Here is a 23,043-nt window from a genome sequence, read left to right as displayed (position 1 = left end):
ATCAAAATTAAAAACTCCCATTTAGGATCAATTTAAAGACTATGTGTATATACTCAATTATGAAGTAAAGTGGTAATGAATGCAAATAAGAAATTATGGTATAAAACTCTTTTTTGTGCTGTAACATGGAAATATTGTTATCATGATGGGAGACATAACAAATATTAAGAGAAGATACTGTACGCATTAACAGGTGATATTTCATGTTTGTTTGTTGGATTGTCTTGGATTTATATGTAATAATTACTCCCAATGAATCAACCTTAAAGGATCAGAGATGGCTATAGCTGTTTTAGCAGCTAAGTGAGGACTGGAAGAGGTTATAACTGATTTGCAATCTTTAAACAAAACTTAGTTACTTTTTTATTTTATTTTATTTTATTTTATTTTTTTTTTTTATTAAGTCTGGTAATACTTCCTATGAGCTAGTTGTTAATCTCTGTCTCACTCTCTCACTCTCACTACCACCACTAATAAAAGTGATTCTGATGAAGACAATTCCTTGCCCACTCCTTCAGACCATATTATCCACTCACACTTGAACTTTCATGATAAATCTTAGCGAGAGTACATCTGGGCAGCATTCTATAAGTTTTAGAATGCATGATGAGAGCTAAGGATGCCAGTTTTCATTAGATGCTAGTCATGTTTGGTCAGGCAAAATGTACACACAGCAGGCAATGGACTTCCTCCCTCTAAAAGTCTCTCCAATTCACCGTGTCTCAATAATGACTGGACATAGAGATAGGATCGTTAGGAAGAGGAAGACTTGATCTTGAGTAGAAAGTCTGTTTCATTCACTCTTCCATTGCATGCTAAGTTAAAGATATGTACAAATACAAATACAGGCTAGTTTTGACATTTAGTGTTAGAGAGCCAGTCCAAATGAGATGTAAACCACAACCATTGCTGTTTTTAGTGATAAAGAAAATATGAAAAAATATTTTAAAAGTCCTAATTTTACGAAATACAGTAAGTCCTCGTTATACGGTACATATGCGTTCCTGAAAACTTTACCGCAAATTGAAATTACCGTATACCGAACTCATTATAACATGTATTAATAGGGAATGCATTCCAGCACGTCAAAAGTCACCCCTACAGAAATTAAAATACATGAAAATAGTCACATAAAAAAGAATGTAAAGTACTGCGCAAAAGAAATAAACTGAAAATTTCACTCGCCATGTATTCTATCAGATGATGTCCCTCCCGAGGCTAAGGGACAGTAGGGATTTCAGCCCTTACTCATCTTCCGCTGAGTGGGCAGACGAGGATAAGACGTCATCGTCTGCAATGTCGGAAGCAGATGTGGAAGGGTCAGCTGTAGCAGGGTCAGCAAGAAGATATGGAGAAAGGGCCAGCTGTAGAACCATTGGCAGCGGATGTGGAAGGGCCACCTGTAGCAGGGTCGGCAGGTGTGACAGGGACGGCATGTCTGACTGGCTTGAAGAATGAGTAGATGGAGGACTGTTTAGTTTTTCTTGTTTTTTCATCATAGATTTCTTGATAAATTTTGACACTTCTCTACATCATGAGCCACTTTGCTACTCCTGGTAGGATTTGGGTCACGTTCCTTCAGGGTTTCCAGAGCTTTTTCGATACCACCGAGACATTCTCTACGAGTTTTGATGTCCAGGCCAATCACAGGTTCTTCTTCGTCTCCCTCTTTATCTGCCTCCTGTGATGCCTTGTCTAGCTCTATAAGTTCATCATTTGAGAGAGATTCACCATGGCTTTGCAAAAGATCTTGAACATCATCATCATCAACTTCATAGAAACCAGCCCTATGGCACAGATTTACTATCATTTCTGATCGCACCGGTCATCTTCAGCGAAGCCTGAGAAGTCATGTGCGCATTCTGGCCATACTTTATTCCACGCCAAGTTCATGGTACACGTCTTCACTTCGTCCCAAGATGACTTGATGTTATCTAAGGCGTGCTTGATGTTATACGACTTCTACCATTCTCTAATAGTAGGCTTGTCAGGCCCATCTGTGCCCTTTATCAGTTGCTGTATGGTTCGCCGCTGGTAGTAGGCTTTAAATGTTTGCCATGATTATCATGAATACATTTGTGTTTACAATAGACCCTTTAATATTCCATTTATTCATCTAGTAATGCAGTTGAAAAAAAAGGGGGAAGGGGAAGAGATAACAGGCTCCAAGGGTGGTCAAGTTAATGTCAGTACTGTGAGTGGCCGGGAGGTGTGGCGTGGATGACGTCAGCACCCCTGGTCCCCAACGCTGGGCCCTCTCGGATGACATGAGCAGATACTGTATCTGTGAATTTTTCTTACCGTATATTGAATCGAAGGTAGTAATTTCCATATACCGTAACTGTGAATTTACTGGATAAAGAACTACCATATAACGAGGACTTACTGTACTAGTTAATTTTTCTTGCTTTTCTATATCCTAGTCTCCTTACTAAGAACATAAACATTGATGTCTCATACAATGTTTGTTGGTATAATGTTCTGTTTGTATAGATTTTTTCTCCTATTATTGCTAATTCCTGAACATAATACATATGGATGAGGCCAGTCAGTGTATTTACCTAGTTATATTGTACAGGGTTCGAGCAGGGCTCACAATGTCCTGTCTATATGTCTGCATTTTGTTTAATTTTCCATTAAAGTTATGCACATTATGTGCTGTAACAACTTCATAATCCAATGCATTCCACTTTTCCACCATTCTGTGTGGAAAACTATATTTTCCAATATCCTTCACACACTGTCTCATCCTGATCTTCTTTTCATGTCCTCTTGTCCTTCCATCTTCTTCTGTCAACAGCACCAGGTCTTCTTTGTCTATCTTTTCAATTCCCACTGACTATCTTGTACACTGTTATTAAGTCCCCATGTTCTCTTGTATCTTGTAAGGTTGGTAGTCCCATTTCTTTCAGTCATTCTTCATATGTTAGGCCCTTTAAATTTGGCACCATCTTTGTAACAATCTTCTGTATCATATCCAATTTTCTTGCATCCTCTTTAGGGCTTGGAAACCACACCACTGCTGCATATTCCAGCCTTGGATGTATCTTGCTTGTAATGATTTTTTTTCATCATATCTTTGTACATGTATTGAAATGCCACTCTTATATTAATCAACATTTTATATGATAGTCCAAATATCTTGCTTATGTGTTTTTCGCGGCTCAAATTTTCCTGTATGATTACTCCTAGATCTTTTTCCTCTTTAGTCTTCATTATTTGTTTCTCTCTCATCAAATAGTTCCATACCAGTCTTCTCTTACTCTTTCCTAGTTCCATTATGTGACATTTCTTGGCATTAAACTCCAATTTCCACTTCCTGCTCCACTCATAGATTTTGTTTATATCTTCCTGCAACAGTAGGCAGTCCTCTCTGGTTTTCATAACTCTTAACAGCTTTGCATTATCAGCAAATAAATTTATATAACTGTTTATCCCAATGTAAATGTCGTTTACATAAATCTGAAACATAATGGGAGCTAACACTGACCCTTGTGGCACTCCGCTAGTTACTTTACCCCAAATTGAGTATGTATCTCTGATCACAGTTCTCATTTCCCTATCCTTCAAATAATCTCTTGTCCATTCGAGCAAGGTTCCACGCAGTCCTCCTATGTTCTCTAGTTTCCAAAGTAGCCTTCCATGAGGGACTTTATCAAAAGCCTTTTTAATATCCCATCCATCTCTGTTTTCAAGTCCTGCAATAACTATCGAGTAGAAGCTTAATGAGTTTGATACACATGACTGCCCTGTCCTGAACCCAAATTGCCTGTTCGATATGATTTGCTCCTCTTCTTGAAATTGAACCCATTTTTCTTTGATAATTGTTTCACATAACTTCCCTAAGACACTTGTAAGTGACACTGGTCTATAATTTAGTGGTTCAGTTGCCTTTCCTCCTTTAAATACTGGTATTATGTTGGCTCTCTTCCATTCTAGTGGAACTTTCCCTTCCTTTATTGAACTTGTAATTATTTCCCAAATTGGATCCAGTAGTTGCTCTTTACATTCTTTTAACACCCAGCCTGATACACCATCTGGCCCCATTGCTTTTCTGACTTCCAACTTATCCAATAATCTTCATATATCCTCTTTGTGCACTGCAGTCCTGTAAACCTTGGTAATCCCATGTTCTATTAGATTCTGTGAAATCATCTTCTGCAGTGAACACCGTTTTGAAGCTCTCATTCATTATTTCACACATTTCCTTCTCTGTTTGGTATGTCTTCCCTTCTTTAATTATTTCTTCAATTGTTTCCTTATTCTTTGTTTTGCTGTTTATAAACTTGTAGAAAAGTTTGGGTTCATATTGGTTTTATTTACTAAATCTTTCTCAAAGTTTCTTTCTTTCTCTCTCTTTACTCTAATATATCAATTTCTGTCATCTTTGTACTGCCATCTGTTATAGTCATTTCTCTGCTTTATAAGTTTCTTCCACACTTTATCTTTTGCCTTTTTTGCTTGTATGCATCTAGCATTGTACCAAGCATGTATTTTTTTCTGAACTCTCTAAACAGGTACCAAATGTTTTACTCCATTATATTTCTGTATGAATATGTCATATTTCCCTTCTACTGTCTTCTGTACATAATATTGCTCCACTCAATATCAGGAAAATAGATTGTTAATTTTCAAAATCTGCTCTTGCATAATTTTATCTCTCTCCTATATAGTCCTCTCTGTAACTTATCTCATTTTCATCCTGAATTTGCATCTCTAATGTCACATGATCACTTCTCCCCACTGGACCAAGGTATTGTATGCTGGAAGAGGGCTCTGGTTTCTTTGTGAAAACTAGGTCAAGCAACGATGGTTCTTCTTCCTCCCTGTACCTTGTTGACTCCTCCACCCACTGGTCCATTGCATTAACCATAGTCAACTGTAACACTTTCTCGCTCCATTGCCCAGCATTATCCATTAATTCCATCTCTCTCCAGTTTACTTTTTTACAGTTAAAATCTCCAACTAAAAGTATTCTTCTATCTCTTCTTATCATGTCATCTAGGCACTTTATCACCTCCCTTTCCATATCTTTATGCTCTTCTGATCCCCATGTATTAGTCTTTGGTGGAACATATGTAACTAGAATTTTTCTCTTCTTCAAATCTTGTTTTGATTGTTACTCCCATTACTTCCACTATGTCCCCACCATATTGCACATCCTCCACACATATATTATCACGAACCATTATTACATATTATATATATATTATCATCCTTCCTGTCTCTCCTCCAGGTATTATATCCCTTCTCTTTAAAGTTGACATGGCTCTCTCCTCTCAGTTTTGTTTCAACGATGCACATTACATCCGGCTTTTTCTCTTTCAAATAATCCCTAACTTCCAATATGCTCGATAACATCTCATCTATATTAGTATAAGTCACTCTTAATTTCTTGCCTCCTCCATGACCTCCTCTTTCTTCCTTGGGTACCACTTCTTTGGTCTCATATCCAGAACCCTCCAGTAAAAATTCTTCTCTATCTCTGTTCTTTTCTCGTTTTTTCCTTAGCTTCACTTCTTAGCACTTTCGCCTTTTCCCTCTCCTCTAAGTTCATATCTCTTTATCCATATATCCTTGTGTTCAGCATCATCGGCCAACTTCCCTTTCCTTGCCATAATTTCTTCTACAGCCACTTGGGATCTCATTCTCACCTTCATTGGTCTCCTACCCCCTTCATTGTATCTTCCTAGCCTGATCACTTCCTCCACCTTCTGGTCTAGTTCTTGTGTGCTGTCTTGTACTCGTTTGATAACAGTTTTGGCCAATTCTCTCTCTTCACATTCTCTCGTGAATTTGTTTTTTTCTTTTCCTTCATCCCAAAAATCACAAAGCTTTTTTTCTTGTCCATAGTATCCCGCATCAGGTCTTCTTTTTCTTTAGTAACTTCAATTACAGGGACTTTTGTGTTCTCCTGAATTTGTCTCTTTACAACCTCTGAAAATTAAATTTTTTTCTCTTCTTGCTCCTGTTTCCATTCATTTTGTAGTTCCCTCAGCTTGTGTGTGCGTGTATTTACCTAGTTGTAGTTTTACAGGGCATGGGCTTTATGCTCGTGTGGCCCCGTCTCCATATCTACACTTATCCAATTTTTCTTTAAAACTATGCACACTCGTTGCTGACACCACTTCTTCACTCAAACTGTTCCACGTCTCAACACATCTTTGTGGGAAACTATATTTTCTAACATCTCTCCGACATCTTCCCTTTCTTAACTTTTTACTATGCGATCTAGTGCTTCAAATATCATATTCTTCTCTCAGGATCAGTTTCTCGTTATCCACTTGGTCCATTCCGTTGATCAATTTATAAACTTGTATCAGATCCCCTCTCTCCCTTCTCTGTTCCAGGATTGGTAGATCCATAGCCTTTAGTCTCTCCTCATATGTCATCCCTTCAAATTGTGGAACCATTCTTGTAGCCATTTTTTGTAGTCTCTCCAACTTCCTTATGTGTTTCTTTTTATGAGGGGTCACACTACTCCTGCATATTCCAATCTGGGTCTTATTATACTACTTATCAATTTCTTCATCATTTCTTTGTCCATGTAGTGAAATGCTACTCCAATATTCCTTAGCAAATTATGTCTCTCTGAAAATTTTATCAATATGGCTTACCAGTTGATTGTTTTCTTCCATCGTCACTCCTAAGTTCTTTTCCTTTTTTACTTTCTCCAGTTCTACTTCATCTCCCATCTTATAGATTCCCACGGGTCGTCTTTCACTCTTTCCCATTTCCATGACATGGCTTTTGTCCACGTTGAATTCCATTTCCCACTTTTTGCTCCATTCCCAGATCTTATTTAGATCTTCCTGCAGTATTTCACAATCCTCTTTTTGCTTTATAACTCTGCACAGTTTCATATCATCCGTAAACAGATTTATGTAGCTGTTCACTCCTTCTGGCATGTCGTTATATATATGAGGAAAAGTATTGGTGCTAATACTGACCCCTACGGCACTCCGCTTTCTACTGCTCTCCACTTGGACTTCATATCTTTAACTACCGTCTTTATTTCTTTCCCCCTCAAATAACTTTCCATCCATCTCAATGTGGTTCCTTTTAAGCCACCCTTCTCCTCTAACTTCCACAGTAATCTTGCATGTGGCACTTTGTCAAATGCCTTTTTTAAATCCAAATAAATACAGTCAACCCATCCCTCTCTCTCTTGTATTCTATCAGGTATTCTAGAGTAGAAACTCAGTAAATTAGTTACACATGACCATCTTTTTCTAAAACCAAATTGGCTATTTGATATTAATTTATTGTCTTCAAGGAACTTGATCCATTGTTTCTTTATTATTTTTTCACACATCTTGCATATTACACTAGTTAGTGATACTGGTCTGTAATTTAAAGGTTCTTCCTTCCTTCCGCTCTTATATATGGGAACCACCTCAGCTCTTCTCCATTCTACTGGTACTGTTCCATTTTCTATTGAGCATTTTATGATGTTGTATATAGGACTTGCTAGTTCTTCCCTACATTCTTTCAGTATTTTGCCTGAGACTTCATCCGTTCCCACTGCCTTCTCTTCATCCAGTTCCTTCATTAACTCTTTTATTTCAAGCTTGGTTACTTTAATCTCTTTCATATAGACTCTCTCTCTATTACCCAGTGGCCTTTCAAATTTGGATTCCTTAGTAAAGACCTCCTGGAATTTATTATTTAATAGTTCTGCCATACTTTTTGGGTCTTCCACTATCCTGTTCTCTCCTTTTAACTTTTCTATTGTTTCTTTTTGTCTAATTTTTCCATTTATGAATCCGTAGAACAATTTTGGTTGCTCCTTACATTTTTCAACAATGTCCTTTTCAAAGTTCTTTTCCTCTTCCTTCCTCACCTTAACATTCATTTCTCATTGCCTTGAAGTTTTCCTTATTTACTGAGTTTCTATTTCCCCTCCACCTTTTCCATGCTCCATCTCTTTTCTCCTTTGCCCTAGCACATCTTGCATTAAACCAATCTTTCTTTCCTTCTTCTTTAGGTCTATATTTCGGGACATATTCCCTGACTCCTGTTTTGTATATTTCCAAAAATAAGTTATACTTTTCTTGCATCGTTTGAGTTTTCCATCTCCTCCCAGTTTACGTTTTTAAAATAGTTCTTGAGATTCTCAATATCAGCCTTTCTATAATTTAATCGGTCTCCTTTGTATGAATCGTCTCTATCTTCCTTTCCCTCTTCTATATCCATTTCTAATACTACATGGTCATTCTTTCCCAATGGGCACTTATATCTTATATCATCATTCACTTGTATACCCCTTGTAAAAATTAGGTCCAATCTCGCCGGCTCGTCATTTCCTCTGAATCTTGTGCATTCCTTTACTCTCTGATCCATCATACTGTCTATCATTAGGTTCAGGAATCTTTCTCCCCAGGCTTCTTCCCCCATACCACTTTCATAATTTTCCCAGTCAACTTCTTTACAGTTGAAATCTCGTACTAATATCACTTTTCTCCTTTCTTTAACGATTCTCGTTAGACTCCTTATTGTGTCATCTATCATGTCTTTATATTCTTGATTGGTCCATGAATTTGTTTTTGGTGGCACATATGTTACAATGATTGTTATCTCTTTTTTATTAATATGCATCTTAACATACAGTACTTCTGCTTTTCCTTCCCCATATTCCACTTGGTTTATCACTATCTCCTGTGTGTGTGTGTGTGTGTGTGTGTATTTACCTAGTTGTAGTTTTACAGGGCCTGGGCTTTATGTATTTACCTAATTGTATTGTAAAATGTGTGTGTGTGTGTGTGTGTGTGTGTGTGTGTGTGTGTGTGTGTGTGTGTGTGTGTGTGTGTGTGTGTGTGTGTGTGTGTGTGTATTTACCTATTTGTGTATTACAGGGCCCAAGCTAAGCTCTCTGTGTCCTGTCTCCTTGTCCATTCCTGTCATATCTCTCTTTCATCTGATTGACACACTCCGCATCAACGACATCACTGCTCAGTTTATTCCACTTATCAATGCTATGATGCGGGAAACTGTATTTTCTCACGTCATTTAGACAGATGTCTTTATTAGCTTTTTCCATGTCCTCGGAGATGATTACTTGTGGTCACCTTTATCAACTCTCTGTCCATTATGTCATTCTTGTTCACCAATATATACATAGTTATCATGTCTCCTCTTGTTCTTCTCTCTTCTAATGTGGTCAGCCCCAGCTTCCTCAGTCTTTCCTCATAGTCTAACTCCCTGAGTCCTGGTACCATCCTTGTTGCCAGCCTCTGTACCCTTTCTACCTTCTTCACATTTTTCTTCATATGCGGTGACCAGACACAAGCTGCATATTCTAACTGGGGTCTTATTAAGGTACATAATATCTTCTTCATCATTCCTTCATCTAGGTAGTGGAATGCAAGGCCAATATTTTGAAGCATGTTATATGTTTTCCAAAAAATCTTGTTAATGTGTTTCTCCGGTGACAAAGTGTTTTGCACGGTTACTCCTAAGTCTTTCTCCTCATTGGTCTCTTTAATTTTCTCATCACCCAGCCTGTAATCCCAGTTTGGTTTATATCTACTTCTTCCCATTTTCATAACATGGGTCTTGTCTATATTAAATTCCATCTGCCACTCCTTACTCCACTCATATATTTTATCAAGATCTTCCTGTAACTTGTTACAATCTTCCACATTCTTTACTCTCCTCATAATTTTAGTATCGTCCACAAACATGTTCATATAACTGTCAATTCCTACTGGCATATCATTAACATAAATAAAAAACATGATGGGACCAAGCACTGACCCTTGTGGAACTCCACTGGTTACCTTCTTCCACTCGGACTTCCTTCCTCTCACCACTGTTCTCATTTCTCTTCCCACTAAGTAATTTTCCATCCATTTTGCTAGTTTATCATTTACTCCTCCAATCTTTAGTTTCCACATCAGTCTATTGTGTGGTACTTTATCAAAGGCCTTTCTCAAGTCCAGGTAGATAGCATCCACCCATCCCTCTCTATGTTGTAGTATGTCAGTCACTCTTGAATAAAAAAACATAATAAATTGGATACACACAATCTTCCTTTTCTGAAACCAAACCGTCTTTCACTCAGAATGTTTTCACTTTCTAGATACTCACTCCACTTAGCTTTAATTACTTCTTCACATAATGATACTGGTCTATAATTTAGTGGTTCCATCCTACTACCATTCTTATATATAGGCACAACAATATCAGCTCTTTTCCACTCTTTCGGGACTAATTGTGTTCGTATAGAGGTTTCCACAATATCAAATACGGGGTTCAACAATTGATCCTTACATTCATTTAGCAACCTCCCAGATATGCCATCTGGCCCCATTGATTTATTAATATCCAGATTGCTTATAATTTTCCTTACATCTTCCTTAGTAACCATGATGTCCTGCATTTGCCTTATTTCTGTAGGCCTTCCTCCCATAAAATGCTCCTCCTTTGTAAACACTTTGCAAAAGTTGTCGTTCAAAATTTCAGCTATATCTCCAGCATCCTCATATACTTCTTCCCATTTTTACCTTTACTATTGCCTCCCTTATATTTAGTTTTCCATTTATGAATTTGTAAAACATTTTGGGTCACTATCACAGTTTTCCACCACCCTCTGTTCATATTCCTTCTGCTGTTCTCCTTACTTCAACATATCTATTCCTTGCTGTTTTGTAAACTTCTCTTGATAATACATCACTGTTTTTCTTAAGTTTCTTCCATGCCTTTTCTTTGTTCTTTTTGCTTCTTCACAATTTCTATTAAACCACTGTTTATTATTTAAAGTCCTCTTTCTGTAATATGGCACAAACTTTTCACAGCAGAGTTATACAAATCCATAAATTTATCGTATTTCAATTGCATATCCCTTTCCTGGTATACCACGGACCAGTCAATTTCATTAAAGAACTCCCTTATATGGTTATAATTTGCCCTAATATAATTTAATTTTTCCTCCCTGTTCCACAATCTTATTCGTGCTTAATTCCGTATCCAGCTCAAAGCTTAGGACATCATGATCGCTTCTCCCAAGGGACATTTATGTTCAATTTCCTTTTTAGAGATGCCCTGGTAAATACCAAATCCAACCTTGCTGCAACATCTTGTCCCCTGCACCTTGTTGGTGATCTCACCCACTGTGTCATCAAGTTATTTGTTGCTACCTTTAACAATTCCTCTGCCCACTCACCACCGTTCACCACTTCATAGTCTTCCCACACTATTTCTTTACAATTAAAGTCTCTGACTATCATCACTCTATCCTTTCTGATGAGTTCTTGCTTCATTCTGTCTAGAGTATTTCTCATCACCATTTGGTACTGTTCATATTCCCAAGCACTGGTTCTGGGTGGTATGTATACTGTTATAATATTAATGTCCCTCTTGCCATCTGTTATAAGCATACTTATCACTTCCTCATTTCTCTTACTATAGTTCACCTCCTTCACTATCAGATCTTCCTTAGTAAGAACCATTATACCACCACCACCTTTATTTTTCTATCATTTCTCCATACTTTGTAGTGTTTTACAACAAACCAGTCTAGCTTTATTTCGGCCTCAGCTTTGTTTCCACTACACACATTATGTCCGGTTCGTTATTTCTTAGGTAATCCATACATTCTAGCCTCTTAGACAGAAATCCATCTATATTCATGTAAGTCACTTGTATTCCATTCCTAGTCTCTTTCTTCCATGTAATGTCTATTCCGCCTGTTTTATCCACCACTTCTTTAGCCTCCCATTTCTCATCCTCCAAAAAAACTTGGTCTTTTCCTCTGTTCTTTCATCATTCCTCTCTTTCACTTCAGTTACAAGCTCTTTCATTTTCATTCGCTCATCCTGTGACATATTTCTTCTTATGTAAATTGTTTTGGTTTCCTCAGAGTCCTTAAGTTTCCAAGCCCTCCTCAACAAGGCCTCAGCTGCCACCTGAGACTTTAATTTAAACTTTAATGGTCTATTGTTGCCTTCCTCAAAAGCTCCCAATCTCACACTTTCTTCTACCTCAGCATATAGGTCCTCTTCCTCCACAGAGATCTTATTCAGTAAAGACTTAATCCTGTCATTTTCCTTATCCCTCCTATCCTGCCAGTTTCTGTTAGTTTCCTCCCTCAATCCTGTTATGATCACACATTTTTTTTTTCAGCAATATCTCTCACCACATACTCATTTTCCTTTAGTGCCTTTACCATTTCACTCTGTGTAATCATCTTATTTTCCTCTTCCTGCTTTTTCACTATCTCCCTAAAGGACCTTTGTACCTCCTGATGTTCATGGTTCACTTCTTTCATCCTGGCATCAATTAGATTAAGGCATTCCTCCTTCCTCAAGTCCCCTTCGGATATTTTCATCTCCATTTTTAGGAGTTTAGCCTTCATCTCTTCACATTGTTTCCTTAGTTGTTGGTTTTCTTTCTCCATCTCTACTTTTTCCTTCAATAGCTCTTTATTCGCTATCGTTAACAAATAGATCTCTTTTTTGAATTAATCATTCTCGGCTAGAACTCTATCCAGTTTTTCTTCTATGGACAAAATGTTTAGGAACTTACTTTCCAGTGCCTGGATTCTTGCATCCATATCTAATTTCTTCAGTCCTCTTGGAGTAGTTACAAAACCTTCAAAATCCTTGGGTTGTCTAGGAGTAGCCGCCATGTTTGTTAACGTCAGCTGATTACGGTCAAAACAATCACCGCCCACACTCTCATCTCAGGGACCTCTCTCCATATCCCTCACTTTCAACACTATGCGACAGTAGGACATCAACAGGACACTAACTTAGAGGTACCCGGGCCCTGTAACACCATAGGTATTTTCACTTCTTCCCGTCCGCAGCCGGAGACGAGCCATCCTCTCTCAGCGACGGCGAGTGTGTGTGCGTGTGTGTGTGTGTGTGTGTGTGTGTGTGTGTGTGCGTGCGTGCGTGTGTGTGTGTGTGTTATTCACCCTTAACAGTCTACTGAGCTTGTGACACACCCAGCCTATGGAAAGTGCTAGGATCTCATGGTGACCAATCTATTGGTGGGACTGAGACCCCTCAAACATAGCTTTGTTTTAAGGTAAACAGGAGCAACACATTATGGCACTTGCCCATGCCCTATTTGGCTTTGACCTTTGTATTGCTTATGGACCTGATAGGATCCCTTCTACTGTTCTTTGAAAATGAGCATTGCTTGGTCAAACTCTAGCAACTGTTTATCAGCATGTCTTTCCTTCTTTCTAAAAGTTTGTCTACATTTCAGCCCATTCCTAAAAAAGAATGACTGCTCTAATCTCTGCCATTATCATCCTATTGCTTTAATTTCCTGTCTAAGAGAGAGAGAGAGAGAGAGAGAGAGAGATTATACCTATAATTATGCTAACAAGTTTCAATTAGTATGTAATTACAATGAGTTTGCTTTTCCCTTCCCTCTCTTTGTATTTCAACGGACAATCCTTACACCCCATGCATCGTTACAAAAACCTTCCAACTGCTTTACATGAGACAGAGATGCATGCACTATGGAATCATAGAGATGAACACAAACCATGCTATTGGAAGCTTCAGGTTAACATTAAAGTTGGTCTGGTAGTAGTCCTTGCCAACACCCAATGCTCTTGACAGTCCAAAGTCTGAAATCTTGATCTTGTTCTTGGAAAAAACCAGGATGTTTCTTGCTGCTAGATCTCTGTTGGATGAAATGTAATTGCTTATTAATATTGGTCTATATTTTTTTAAGATTTTTCTGATTATCATGGGATAATTTAATTCATAAGAAACAATTTGCAAAAGCTGTTGATTTCATATTAAACAGTTGCAGCATATATCTTCATTATCATTCTATTTTCACTTACACAATTGCATTTTATCATTAAGTTACACTTTAACTTTGCCCTCTTTCTCCCATTCCTTCCTCTTACAGCTTACCTGTAACCTTTATTTTTTTCTTTTAACACAAAATGGAAGTTAAGATATGCCAGTAAGTAGTATCCCACATTCTAGCTGATTCCATGCTGCTCAATACTTGATTTTGTACTTCTGATATTCATATAATAATGAATGGCAAGGAAGAACTAAATGTTATTATGCTTACATGTCCCTTCTGACTCCTCTCATCCTCTGCTCCATAACAAGCATTCTTCTCTCTCCTCCTTTTAATTACTTCATACTGTTAGTACAACTTCCTCTTACATAAAAATAAAAAAATAAATACACCTTCCTCTTACATGGAAAAAAAAAAAATAGATAAATAAATAAATAGAAAAAAAATACTTCATCATTTTCCTCTATCTACCTAATTCTACACTCTCCTCACACCTGCCTTCCCTTTCTTCTCCCTTTTCCCTTGCACTGACCTATGTATAAGTCTCTTCTCTTCCAGATAAGACATTCCATCACAGATCTGGATGGAGAAGTGGCACAGGGACACGACGGGAAAGCTGACACGAAGGGATGGTTCTTTGATGCATTCTAGGAGGGACCTCAATGGTGCCAGCTCTGTCACCTGAAAGAAACAGACACTGATGTCATAAGTGATGGCATCTATGAGAACTTTTATGATAACTGAAGTTAGTGTAGATTGGGCAGAAAGAGAACTATGATGGAGACAAGTTGTAGTGGGATAGGTAGCCAAGAGGATATGAGAGCTAATAAATGTGAATTGAGAAAGATGAAATTTTTGTTCTAGTCCTATGTAAGCTGAAAACAATAAAAAACACTACAAATGCTCTTTTTTTCAATTATGTCAGAATTTTAAGATAAATAATTCCAACAAGAGTTGCTATGTTGTAATTTCCATATGCTGCTGAAATTGTAGTAGAATACAGGAAAATATGATAAAAAATATAATTTTGCCCCTTTAATAACCACTTGTTAGTCACCCTATAACATAAATACCTTTTAAAGCCTCTCATTTCTCTGACTTTTTCACCATATTTACTTGGACTTCTGATACTTAAATCTTCTCTTCCATTTTCTCTCTGCCCAGTTGGCAAGTAAACATTAATATACTGAATCAAGCACATAACTGGAAAAAATCACAGCAACTCATACATGCATAACAATATCAGATAGATGCTATCTATCTATTCATATTGTAAATAGACAAATTAAAATTTGATGTATATATAACAATAAAACGATAAACAAAATGGCCAATAAACTTACATATGACAACCTCAACTAAGCACTATTTGCAAATAAAATTTCATTCACAATCCAGCAAGCTTCACCAGCTGTGTGAATATCTAGCAAGGTTGACATAAGTGATACACCTAATACTTCACAAGCATTAGAGGTATTCTGAAGCACAAAGGTGGTACTCAAGGACCATGACAAAGTGCTTTTCAAGAGTGAAGTAAAAGAAAGACACTCAGCCTGCATGACACACAGTGCTTTCTGAGGCTGAAATATGAGGATGACACTGAAGGAAGATGAAAAACAACAATTCACAGAAAGCACTTGAATGGTAAAAAAAATCACACTTTCTAGAACTAAAGTATAGGAAGGCACACAAAAATCACTAGGGCAATACTATTCTAGATGAGAGCTGGTAGTAATATCCAAGAAGACTTACCAACATAAGAGCATTAGTGTCCAATACCACACCATAAAGGCGAACAATATGCTCCGAGTTGATGTTATGCATTATGGATGCCTCCTTTAGGAACTCCATGGGTTGTGTCTGCATCCGTTCTTTACTCAGGCACTTGATGGCCACCTGGATCTGACAGTGCAAAGGTAGAAAGAACTGTTATTCATATGGCTCTCATCTTACTTCTTAATAACAATAAGTGTTCTTTACTTGTGAATAAAAACAATTAATAATGCTGATCTAATTTAACTTCATTAGTTACATAAATAACTGTGTTCTATTGTACGGTAAGTCTGAAGAGAACAGAACAAAGTAGTGCCAATTTTACTTATTGATTAATACTCTTAGTTCTGTCCTCTATACAACCTTTTGATGCTACATACATACATGCAACAGTTACTTATGTGGTGTTCAAAATTTACCAAAATTCCTCCCACAAGTAAATTGTGAAACCATACTAAAATGCAGAATTGTAAAACTAACACCTTGTATTACTCACTCACTTACCTCTATTGTGTTAATTATAAATTATCAGAGCATAAATTTATTGCTGCAAAAGAATAGTTTCTGAAGATATGAGGTATTGGAAATTTAAAATAGTACAGCTGACATGTCATCATAATTTCTGCTGATCACCATGAGGGGGCTACAAAGGTCAGGAGAAGCTCCTTTGCCAACTTAGTATTACTCTTTCACTATAAGCCAGACAAACAAGATTGATTATGCTCTTGTGTCTCTAAATTTGTACCTTGTGTATATAGTTATTCACTTATACATAAGCAAGGATATGCAGACAGCACCTCGGGTCCATAAAGGCACCTTTCATGCAAAAAGAACTTAACAATGTGGTTACAATTCTCCACCGGGAAATTCACCACATCACCACCATGATGTCACTACCAATGCAAACAGCCCACTACAAACCAATAAGTGATTTATCTTTTCCCTAATTCCTCTGGGAGTTTAATATAACACCAGAGAACCCTATTATTTACCTAAATAATAATTAGGGATAGGTAACTGATAACTGGCCAGTTAATATACAGCCACTACCACCCACCAGCAGGGTTGGAAAAAATCATGATTTAAAAAAAAAAAAAAAAAAATCAAAAATTTTTTTCCTATTTAAATCAGATTTTTTAAATTTAAATCAATTTTTTTTTTATTTAAATGTTTTTTTTTACTTGAATCGCTTCACAATGTCCAAGTTATTATTTTTTTCATACTGTGATGGATTTTGTATTAAACACTTTATGTTATTATGGAAGCATAGTTTAAAGCTGCTTTTACACATTACCCAAGTTAAAAAGAATTTTTAATTTCAAAACTTCAAAAGCATCATTATACCACATTAGTCCATTAATTTATAGTTGATTCATATGTGAAATTATTTACACTTTGTTTTAAGTACAGAAAACACTAGGAATTTCAATGAGAAAATATGAAAGAAATCAATGTTTTTATTAGACAAATGTAATAAAGAGAATAAATTAATTGTTTGAGAACAAAAGTTGGGATTTCATATTTCTTGTAATAGTGTACTTGACAATATGAACTTGCAGTTTCTGAAATAAAAAAAAAACTTCCTCATACAGTATTTATAATGGAGCCTATATAGGTACTAGGAAATAAATGGAATTCTGTACTTTCCTTGAAAAAATAATCTTCCTTATACAGTATTTATAATGGAGCCTATATACTGGGAAATAAATGGGATTCCATGCTTTCAACATTGCTTTGTAAGAAAAGGCATGGCAATAATTCACTGGTGTCTGAGTGTACCCTGATTTGTACAAGAACAGTACAGGTCCAGGACCAGTATAAGTGGTTCATCCCATTTTCCTTTTAATGCAATCACTACTTTTTATATAGTGTGTTAATAAATTTAATCATTTGACATAGCATGGGTATTTTGATTTAAATCAAGATTTTTTTACTCTGATTTAAATCAATTTAAATCACTTGATTTAAATTATTTGATTTAAATCATTCCAACCCTGCCCACCAGTAAGTTCAATTCCTTGCAACATTTGTTATTTTTGTCCATCCCTTTAGAAATTAATTGTAGGAACCTTAGTGAACTAGAAAATGTTCCAGTGCTACTTCAATTTAATTCTTATCCTTCATCACTGGGTCATTTGTTTCCTTCTTCTCTTGGAAATCATTTCTTTCATGTGGCTTGGATTTAATTACTTATTATCATTAATAACTCTTTATCTAGACTATGACATATGATATATGAAGGAAAAGAAGATTCAAGCAGAGCAAAACTCATCTATTCTGTATGTTCCTTTTCAGTTTTTTCAAAATGTACAGAAAAAGCCTTCACACATTTTTTCCATTTTCTCCATTCCAAATCTAGAACACAAGGGAGGGACATAAAGAGAGGATAGAGATGAAGCACTGTCACTCTTCACTTCCACTCCTCTACCACACTCTTAAAGGAAGTACCTAAGTGACATGGAGAATGACAGCCTCACTTCCTGTGGTTCTTCCTTTTCACTCCTAACCAGGGTCAGGGTAAAGGATGCTGGCCAGTATAAACTTCCCTCTTCCTGAGGTTGCTATCCATCAGGGTATAATATCTGACATTCTGCTTCCCTTATGCTGACTGAATAAGTCATAAGAAAATAGTACACATACACATACACATGTATGCATATACACACTACATTTTCATATACAACATCCTTCCAGATTTTTTCCTCATATATTGTTCAGCATTGGAGTTTCCTTGCCCAATTATCCACCTTTTCTCTTTTCTCAGACTGCTTCCTTCTTTTTACTTTCTGACTATCTTCCCTCCTGTTCCATTCCTCTTCTTTTTTTGCTCACTACTTACCCGCTCTCCCTCCTCATTGGTCCATACTCCCTGCTGCACCACTCCAAACTCTCCAACACCAAGCTCCTTATTGATCACAATAGCATCTGCTGGGATGATGTGCTTGCTGGGGACACGAACACTAGGTCGCTCCCCTGTCTCATCCGGCACCACCACCTCTCCTTCATCATTCCCTTCACGTCGTGCCAACAGGATCTGATGTGCAGTACAGAGGTGTGGGTTACTACATGAAATGCAGTACAACTATGATGATATGATGCATAATTGAGTGGAGGTGTACACTCATATAAACTTTCTACAGTGTGTTTGACATAGAAATATTTTAATACTAACGGTTTAAAAGCTCAAGGTACACTATTTCTACCAATGACCAAAAAAAATCTGAGGCATTTCAAAACTAAGTTTGTTCTCATTTTGCATTAATTTATGTATTAAAAAAAAAAAATTGAGAGCAGTTGCTCCCTACAACAGATTGTGACGCTGACTACCATATAAAAAAATCCCTTAGTATGTTAAATACATAGTAAATTCATATGTACCCTCATACAGAAAATCATCATTGAGATTCTAATTTCATCAATTTGACAACTGAGAATGATATAAAAAAATAAGTACAAAGTCTTCAAATATCATGGCTGGCCTGTTAATCCAGTACCACATGACACAGCAAAGAGCTTATGTAATGATTTATACACGTAATGTATAGTATTTAATTCATAGCTGTGGATAAGCACCAAAAGCCAACTAAATGAAAGCTACCTTCTTTAGTAATAGATACAACTTCATGTACAAAAAACTAACCCTTATAAGATGTCCTGTATTGTTACTTTTAGCATTCATCACTTATCTGAATAATGATAGTTTTCTGAATATGTACAAGAAGACGATACTTTGCAAAAAAATTTTCCTCTTTAAATGAAAATATCAGTCACAAACAAAAACTGCAGCCTCTGTAAAATTATGGAAGACTTTTCTTCCCTAGAAAATTTGCTTTGAAATATGTATACTCAAATACTTTATGTATTATACACAATTATATACATATATGTATGGTTTTTTTTTCTTCTTGTACTGTATTTGTTCTAAGTTTAGAAGAATACACTTACTTTCTTAAATTTGGAAAGGTAGGTCTGTGGACAGTACTTGTGGAAATACTTCTTGAGTCGCCGGACCTCAGGCCGGGACATGCCCAGTGCCTGCAGATCCTCATCTGTCACAAACTTGATCTGACTAACATTTTGTACCTGAAAAGACATAAGATGAGTTGAGTGTTTTACCTGTACGAACTTTTAAAGGACTTCTGATGGTCTGTCATCAAACAAATACATCTTATTATACTCCTCTTTAATTCTCATGTGACAACTGCATAAATTTTTATGGAACCACCATTTGGTTTTTTGGGAAAGAAAATACTGATAAAGAAAAATGTAAAGAAGTGTAATTTCGGTTGACATATCCTATGTTACGCTGCAGACTGTGGTGGTATAGTTTCCTTACACCTCAAGGAAGGCTGTGCTGGTACATCACCCACTATTTACCTACACACAAATGTATTACACAAACTGCCCTGGTAACAGCTTCCATTAATTAATGATTCTTGGTTAAAGTTAAAACTTGAAAAGAAACTATATATACTATACATTATCAAATACCTTTTTCCTTATACTTAAAAAAAATGGCCTTTTGATTTAATATGTTGCTCAGGTGTTATATGCAATAGTATTTTAATCTCTCTCTCTCTCTCTGTTACATATGTTTATCAGGGCATGACAACATTTCATTGATAAACATTGGAATGTGAAATTCTTCCAATATCTTCTTTGTCCACTATGATTTCCTGCAATCCTCAGCAATGCAATATTCTATTTGGTTCTGCAAAATCCTTTTCCTCAGTGAACACAGTTTTGAAGCTCTCATTCATTATTTCACTCATTTCCTTTGATGTTTGGTATGTCTTCCATCCTTTAATTATTTTTTTTCTATTATTTCCTTATTTTTCATCTTACCATTTATAAATTTGTAGAAAAGCTTGGGTTCATCTTCACCTTTTTGCTCCATATCTTTCTCAAAGTTTATATCTTCCTCTCTCTTTACTCTAATATATATTATTTCTCACATCCTTATACTGCTGTTTGTTATTTTAATTTCTCTGCTTTTTGAGATTCTTCCAAGCTTTATCTTTTCCCTTTTAGCTTCTATACATCTGGCATTGTACCAAGCATGTGTACTTTGCTTTACTCTATAGACAGGTACATATTTCTTCAATCCTTCGTTATATTTCTGTAGGAATATTTCATATTTTCAATGTATTGTTCTTCCGTTCATAATGTTCCTCCATTCAATCTCAGCAAAAAAATTGTATTAACTTTTCAAAATCTGCTCCTGCATAATTCAATCTCTCTTTTTTGTAGTCTTCTCTACATCTTATCCCATCCTCTTCCTGTATTTCCAACTCTAATGTTATATGATCACTTCTTCAAATTAGACTCAGATATTGTATGCTGGGAGGGGGCTCTGGCTTCAATGAATACTAGGTCAAGCAATGATAGTTGTTCTTCCCCCTGTACCTTGCTGACTCCACCACCCACTAGTCCATTGTATTAACCATAGTCAACTGTAACATCTCCTTGCTCCATTGTCCAGCATTACCCATTACTTCCATCTCTCTCCAGTTTACTCTTTTACAGTTTAAGTCTTCTACTAATAGTATTCTTTCATCTCTTCTTATCATATTATCTAGGCACTGAATGACCTCTCTTTGCATATCCTTATGTTCCTCAGTTCCCCATGTATTTGTCTTAGATAATACATACGTAACTATGATTTTCCTTTATTTCAATTCTGTTTTGATCATTACTCCCATTACTTACACCATACCATCACCATATTGCACTTCCTCCACACATATATTATCACAAACCATTATTAGCACTCCTCTCACTTTTCCCTTCCTGTCTCTTCTCCAGCTACTATATCCCTCTTCTTTAAAGCTAACATGGATCTCCTCTTTTAGTTTTGTTTACACTATGCACATTACATCCAGTCTTTTTTCTTTCAAATAATCTCTAACCTCCAACACACTGGATAACAACCCATCTATATTAGTATAAGTTACTCTTAATTTTTTGCCTCTTCCATGATCTCCTTTTTCTGTAGATACCACTTCTTTAGTCTCATATCTAGAACCCTCCAGTAGAATTTTTTTCTTCTCAATCTATGTTCTTTTCTTGTTTTTTATTTTTTTCCTTAGCTTCATTTCTTAGCAGTTTCTCCTCCCTCTCTTCCAGGTTCATATCTCTTTTTATCCATATATCCTTAAATTCAGTATCATCAGCCAGCTTTTCTTTTTTAAACATAATTTCCTCCACCTTCATCTTTGATCTCATGCTCACTTTCACTTGTCTCTTACCCCCTTCACTAAATTTTTCCAACCTAATCACTTCCTCCACTTCCTGGTCCAACTCCTGTGTGCTGTCCTGGACCTGTCTGATGATGGTTTTTGCCAATTCTCTCTTTCCTCACTCTCTCATGAACTTATTTGGATTTTTTTATTCCTTATCCCAAAAATTAAGATACATTTCCTCTTACCCACTGTATCCTTCACTAGATCTTCTTTCTCCTTAATTACTTGTATAACAGTTTCCTTTGTCTTTTCCAGAATTTGCTTCCTTACTACCTCTGAAAATTTAACTTTTTCCACTTCTTGTTCCTATTTTCATACATTTCATAACTCCTTCCATTTGTTTTCACCCATTCTATTCTCTACTTTATCCTCCCCATCCTGTATTTTTTTCTGTAAGCTCCTTAAGGAGTCTTCATAGTTACAACATGTAGCCTTTTGTATATCGTATATCGTTTTGTTTCTTTATCTCCTGCATCTCCTCCTTCATCTCTTGGTTTATTTCTCTTACTTTCTCACATTCCTCTAATCTCACTTTTAGTTCAGTGTTTTCTTTAATCAACTTATCTTGTTTTTCCATCATACTTGACATAATTTCCTTCATGTATCTTATTTCCCTTTCCATGTTTATCAGCCTCTTCATATTACCTCTTTCCTCTCGAAATCCAGAAAAATCTTTGTCGGTCTTATCATCATTCAGTCTCTTCAAGCCAATTGGTGTTTCAATAAACCTTTGGTTTTCAAAACATGGTGTTTGTTTTGGTCCCGTACTTTTGGCCGTGCCACCTATCTCCACTTTTTCTCTCCATTTTTCTGTTCTATACGGTATCCAAATCTAATTTATTTTGGCGACAAGAGAACCCTATGGCCCCCTACCCCCTAGTCTAGGTCAGGCTCCAACACCTGCTGAAGCACTTCCCCTGGGAGCTATTTTTGCACGTCTTATCAGTGTGTGTGTGTGTGTGTGTGTGTGTGTGTGTGTGTGTGTGTGTAATTCATCTTGGTCGCCTGCTGGTCACCCAGCCAGTCTTCCCCATTACGGAGCGAGCTCAGAGCTCATAGATCGATCTTCGGGTAGGACTGAGACCACAACACACTCCACACAGCGAGAAAGCAAGACCACAAGCCCTCAAGTTACATCCCGTACCTATTTACTGCTAGGTGAACAGGGGCCACACATTAAGAGGCTTGCCCATTTGCCTCGCCGCTCCTGGGACTCAAACCCGGCCCTCTCGATTGTGAGTCGAGCGTGCTA

General features: G+C 36.7%; 1 protein-coding gene across 1 annotated transcript in view; it reads right to left on the bottom strand.

Annotated features, from left to right (window-relative positions):
* Positions 1-23,043, bottom strand: part of LOC123498115 (activated Cdc42 kinase-like) — a 142,713-nt gene that overhangs the window by 56,580 nt on the left and 63,090 nt on the right. The window contains 5 exon segments of the mRNA XM_045245271.1: positions 13,501-13,641; positions 14,309-14,457; positions 15,529-15,678; positions 18,389-18,583; positions 19,495-19,632. Coding sequence (XP_045101206.1) covers positions 13,501-13,641; positions 14,309-14,457; positions 15,529-15,678; positions 18,389-18,583; positions 19,495-19,632 — 773 coding nt within the window.

Source organism: Portunus trituberculatus, chromosome 47 (genome assembly GCF_017591435.1).
Source record: "Portunus trituberculatus isolate SZX2019 chromosome 47, ASM1759143v1, whole genome shotgun sequence".
NCBI classification, from domain to species: domain Eukaryota; kingdom Metazoa; phylum Arthropoda; class Malacostraca; order Decapoda; family Portunidae; genus Portunus; species Portunus trituberculatus.
This window is presented reverse-complemented; position numbering and strand designations above follow the sequence as displayed.